Genomic DNA, 5,532 nt, shown 5'->3' on the forward strand with positions numbered 1-5,532 from the left:
CTTGACGTGTGAACATGTCCTTACTGACTGACTGTTACTCCTTGACTAGTATCAGTTACTGGTTTACTAATTATCTTCTCGGACAACTCATTACTGATTGGGAGATACCAGTATCCCTTCATACTGGAAATACCGGGCTGACCAGTATCACCTGTGACAGACCACTAGTATTGCTCATGGCCCCCCAGCCAGTCTACCTTCCTCTACAGCCAGATGATGTGACTCATGTCCCCCCTGACAACACCAAAGTATATATCTCACCACAACAAGTTACAGTAATATTCCATAAGAAGGACGGCTAGTGGCGAATGTTCCTCGAGGAGGGCGGCTAGTGGCGAATGTTCCTCGAGGAGGACGGCTAGTGGCGAATGTTCCTCGAGGAGGACGGCTAGTGGCGAATGTTCCTCGAGGAGGACGGCTAGTGGCGAATGTTCCTCGAGGAGGACGGGTAGTTATAGATATCGCACAGGAACAACATCTAGTCACTAACATCACACAAGAAGGACATGTTTTATCCTGCGAGGACAGCCAGTCACCAATATCACACAAGAACATCAGCTAGTCACTAGTATCCCTCTGTGGACGGGTCTTGTCATTGACCGTCATCTCCCTCCATTCCATGGCGTTGCGTCATTTTCATTTCTCTCCATGTGTCTCCTATAGATAAGACGGAGTCATGTGATCCTGCTACAGTCGGCAAACTCCTATGGACTTTTTTGTTCTTAGTAAACTCTGTGAATGACGTGAGCCTCGTGTCTCACATCAAACCTCTCCTCGTTTTATACATTGAACATCTATCTACTGCCAATCATTTTTTTCTTTGGACATAGTGACTCTCAACCAAACTTTCAAGCCCTCCAATGGCTGGTTTCGTAGCTGATCACCTGTGCAGCACCACGGCAACTGGAATCGGAATATAGGCCAAGCTGGCGCCTTCCTTGGCTGTAAAGCAATACCGTGTTTCCCCGAAACTAAGACCTAGCGCTATCTTCAGGGATTTCTGTAATATAAGACCTACCCCGAAAATAAGACCTAGATCGGTGGTAGGTCTTATATTACAGAAATCCCTGATAGCGCTAGGTCTTATTTTCGGGGTAGCTGCACCGTATAATTAAATTTTACATGTGACGGCCGCAGCTCCCTCCCGCCGCCCACCTGTCTGGCTCCCTGACCGGCAATAGAGCTGAGAACGGCCGCAGCTCCCTCCCGCACACCCACCCCGCACGCCCACCTTCCTGGCTCCCTGGACGGCATTAGAGCTGCAGCCAGGTACACATAAGACATCCCCCGAAAATAAGACCTAGTGTCCTTTTTCGTGGAAAAAAATATATAAGACACTGTCTTATTTTCGGGGAAGGGTGTAGTTTGGCTTTATAGGGTCACTCCAATGAAAAATTCTCTTTTGCAGGTTTCCCCTGAATTAGCCCCATTACCAATAATCCTATTTATACATTTCCCGGTGTTCCTGCCGTTTCCCAGCTCATCCGCTAATTCTGGTGCAGGTCAGACGACGCTATTGGTCTGCTGGTCAGATGACTCTTTCCCCAGGCGTTGTCAGCTCCTGGAAGCTGCGCTGCAATTGCCCTTTATACTGAACCACATGGGACCGCTAAGTGTTTTAGGGCTTGTTCACACCATATGCAGTGCGTTCCGGTCCAGGCCGGAACGCACTGCATTGCAGCCGGCTCACTCTTTTGCCGGGCATGAGGGGGCGTGGCTACTGACGGTGAATGGCGCTGTAGCCACGCCCTCCGGCCGCAATGCGATCGCCCGCACGGGTTCGCAGCGCACATTGTGCCTGCGGTCCGGTCAAAATGCTGCAAGCACTATGCGGTCGCGATGCAGTGCCAGAACGTGGCTGGAGCGCACTGCATATGGTGTGCACAGGCCCTCACAGTGTAGCTCTTTCATCACTGCCGGAAGTGACGCGCGGTTCCAAGGCAACAAGAATGCCAGCTCCTACACCATTACATCGGATGTGCAGCTCACATAGGGTCGGGCGCGGCCTGCGCTTTATACACGCCTAGTTCATCATGCGTTCAGAAGACGCCAGGAACCAAGGACGATTTGCGAGCTGTGTCTGCGCTGTAAATGTTTGGGTGTCATTTGGTTCGGAGCTCGCGTTCTGTTGACTGGGGAACACAATGCATATGTCTCCTCGGGCTGTGACGGTAAAGGTTCTCTATTAAATGCCCAATCGCACACTGATAGATATACAGGGGGAATTGCAGTCATGTGACCATGTGGAAAATCATTTTTAAAGATAATGGAGCAATGGACCGCTTTACATCTTCTATGCTCTAAAGCAATTTTCTGACGCATTATTTGCTGTCGGCGACACAGAGCGATGTGTATTATCAGCGCCAGTACAGCCATGACAGCGTGTGTCACTATAGTATCATGATCGCTGTAATGGTATCACTCCGGGGATTACGGCTGAGCTCCGGTGTTAGGAGGTTAAACGTTGAGGTGAAGACTTCGATAAGTAACTTAGCGTCCGGTTTTTGGGAGTGTGATAAAAGTGCTAAGATAACACCTGCAGTAGTGCCAGAGACAGTCGTTAGTGTAACTTAAATATCTGCTGGTGAAACTCGTACAAAACATGCAAATCATATTTATAGGGAAATTTAGTGTGTGTGTGTGTGTTTATGTAAATGCCCATTTATCCAGCACCCACGGGGATCGGTAGGTGCCAGATAACTGTAGTTTCTGCTTGCTTGAGGGTTAATAGTGTCTTTCAAGCGACCACCCTGCGGCGCACGCACCCCAGTAAACTGCAGGTGAATGGAAGCAGCCGGGAGCAAGAGCCAGCCTACTATTGGCTATTTCAAATTGCAATGTCAGGCTGGCTATTGAAGGCCTACCCACTGAGCAGAGGAGTGGCCATGAGAGGCCAAGTTCTCTCTCGGGTCTGCTCAGTGGGCAGGAACAATAGCCAGCCTGCATTTGGCTATTGGAATGTATTATTATTTATATGGCGCCGACAATTTTTGCATTGCTTTACATAGTTGCACATTCACATCAGTCCCTGCCCTAAAGGAGCTTACAATCTAAGGTCCCTATCTCGCATGCATGCGTACAAGGGTCAATGTACCTTCCAGTATGTCTTTGGCGTGTGGGAGGAAAGCGGAGTACACGTGGAAGCACAGGGAAAATTTGCAAACTCCTTGCAGATAGTGTCCTGGCTTGGATTGGAACCAGGGACCCCCAGTGCTAGAAGGCAGAAGCACTAACCACTAAGCCACTGTGCTGCAGGCTGGCTATTGAAATCCCACCTAGTGAGCAAAAGAGCGGCCCTGAGAAAGTTCTCTCTCGGGTCCACTCCTCTGCTCAGTACAATAGCCAGCCTGCTATATAGAAGGTTGGCAATTTCTCCCCATTGTTTACATTCTGCTGCCGACCGCGGAATCTAGGCGCCGGCGACCGCAAAAACTTTTCTTTTGTGTTTCACGCTTGGTCATAGACTTTTGTCTGCATGAAGCATATAAGAAGTTCTCTGGATGTTGTTCTGGAATGCTTAATACACTATAAAAAAAAGAACCTGCATAGTATACTTAGGAGTGCCGCTATCCTTTCTTTTGTTGAAACAGGAAGTTATCAGCTGACAGGATTTCCATCAGAATCAACATGCATTGGGGTGAATTGATCAAAACTGGAGCAGACAAAATCTGGAACAGATTTGCACTGCAGCCAATCGGCTTCTCTGTCTCATTTTCAAATCTTACCTGAGCAAACTGAAGAGAGATGCTGATTGGTTACCATGGGCAACTGCTCCAGATTCTCTCTGCTCCAGTTTTGATACATTCCCCTCATTCCCTTTTAGTTATAGAGGTTTATTTAGGGCATGCAGATATGGTGGGGCAGCTTTTATACATTTTCCAGACACGAATTGTACCCCCGTAATCTTAACACCGTCTCGTTCCTCTTCAGATGAAGACGTCCACGTATCCGAAGACTTGCACAAGAAGGTGAGAATCCTGTGCTGGGTTATGACCGGACCTCAAAACCTGGACAAGAAGACCAAACACGTGAAGGCCACCTGGGCCCAGCGGTGCAACAAAGTCTTGTACATGAGCTCAGAGGAAAACAAAGACTTCCCCACGGTGGGGCTGGACACAAAGGAGGGCCGAGACCAGCTTTATTGGAAAACCATCAAGGCCTTCCAGTACGTCCACGACCACCACCTGGACGAAGCCGACTGGTTCATGAAAGCCGACGACGACACTTATGTCATAGTGGACAACTTGCGTTGGATTTTGTCCAAGCATAGTCCAGACGACCCCATATACTTTGGAAGGCGGTTTAAGCCGTACGTGAAGCAGGGTTACATGAGCGGTGGGGCTGGGTACGTGCTCAGTAAAGAGGCCTTGAAGAGGTTTGTGAACGCCTTCAAGGAAGAAAAATGCACCCACAGCTCCTCGGTGGAAGATTTGGCGCTCGGGAAATGTATGGAGAACATTCACGTCAAAGCCGGAGATTCCAGAGACACCAGCGGGAAGGAGACCTTTCACCCCTTTGTTCCTGAACATCATCTTATCCAGGGCTACTTGCCGAGGACTTTTTGGTACTGGAATTACAATTATTACCCTGCCATAGAGGTGAGTCTCTTAAGTTGTTTACGGTTTTATTGGTATTGTACCAAGAAATTCTGGCCAGCTCGTAAAACATATCCGTACAAGAGTGCCGAGGTGCCCTCTGTCCTTCCAGCACATTACCATTTGCAGCCAGCTAGAGGCAAGCTCTGTGCAACATTAGGAGCTCCCTACATATGCTAAAACCTTGGTTCTCAACTGGTGGGTCGCGACCCCGTGTTCATTGGGTCGCCATGTGACTTTCCACTTTTCTAGGTGAGAGTCTCTTTGCTGCACTAGTAGGAGGCTATGTCAGTTCTCACACAGAGCAGCCATTCAGAATATGCTGCCTGGCGTTGAGTCAGCTTAAGGTGGGGTGGGCTGGAGCTAGGGCCACAAGAGAGCTCCGTCCATGCATTGGTTACAGTTCCCTCAAGTGCCCTGTAGAGGTGCCTGGACCGGAGTGACATCACATTCTGGCTCCCAGAACCTCTACATGGGAAGGAGCTCCGTCACAGCCCAGCACTGGACCCCTGGCTGAGGTTCAACTCCAGTTCTCGTAATGGCACCCCAAACACACCTTCTGCCCACAGTTGAAAAAATTTGTGTAACACTCGGTTGTAGATCCTCCAATCATCTCTGAATTGGTGCCGACACTGTCCTTCCTTCTGGAGGGGGGCTACTTACGTTCCCCATGGTCCCTGTGTGTGTTGTAAGGCCTCACTCACACCGATTGTGGCCGGAACCCACTGGATTGCATTGCGGCCAGCTAAGTTTGTTGTGTGGCGGAAGGCACATCAATGCCTGCGGTCCGGTCAAGGCAGAAAAAATGCTCCAAGCACTATTATTTCTGACCGGACCGCAGGCATTGCCGTGCCTTGCGTTCCTGTGCAGATGATCGCATTGCGGCCGGAGGGCGTGACTGCGGTGCCATTCACTTCAATGCACCGCCCCTAACCCC

At 49.7% G+C, this 5,532-nt stretch overlaps 1 protein-coding gene across 1 annotated transcript in view; it reads left to right on the forward strand.

Moving 5' to 3' along the window:
- Positions 1-5,532, forward strand: part of C1GALT1 (core 1 synthase, glycoprotein-N-acetylgalactosamine 3-beta-galactosyltransferase 1) — a 20,459-nt gene that overhangs the window by 849 nt on the left and 14,078 nt on the right. The window contains exons 2-3 of the mRNA XM_018555123.1: positions 889-899; positions 3,931-4,598. Coding sequence (XP_018410625.1) covers positions 889-899; positions 3,931-4,598 — 679 coding nt within the window. The remainder of the gene's footprint in view (positions 1-888; positions 900-3,930; positions 4,599-5,532) is intronic.

The sequence above is a fragment of the Nanorana parkeri genome, unplaced genomic scaffold, assembly GCF_000935625.1.
Source record: "Nanorana parkeri isolate BGI_ZX_2015 unplaced genomic scaffold, ASM93562v1 scaffold184, whole genome shotgun sequence".
NCBI lineage: Eukaryota > Metazoa > Chordata > Amphibia > Anura > Dicroglossidae > Nanorana > Nanorana parkeri.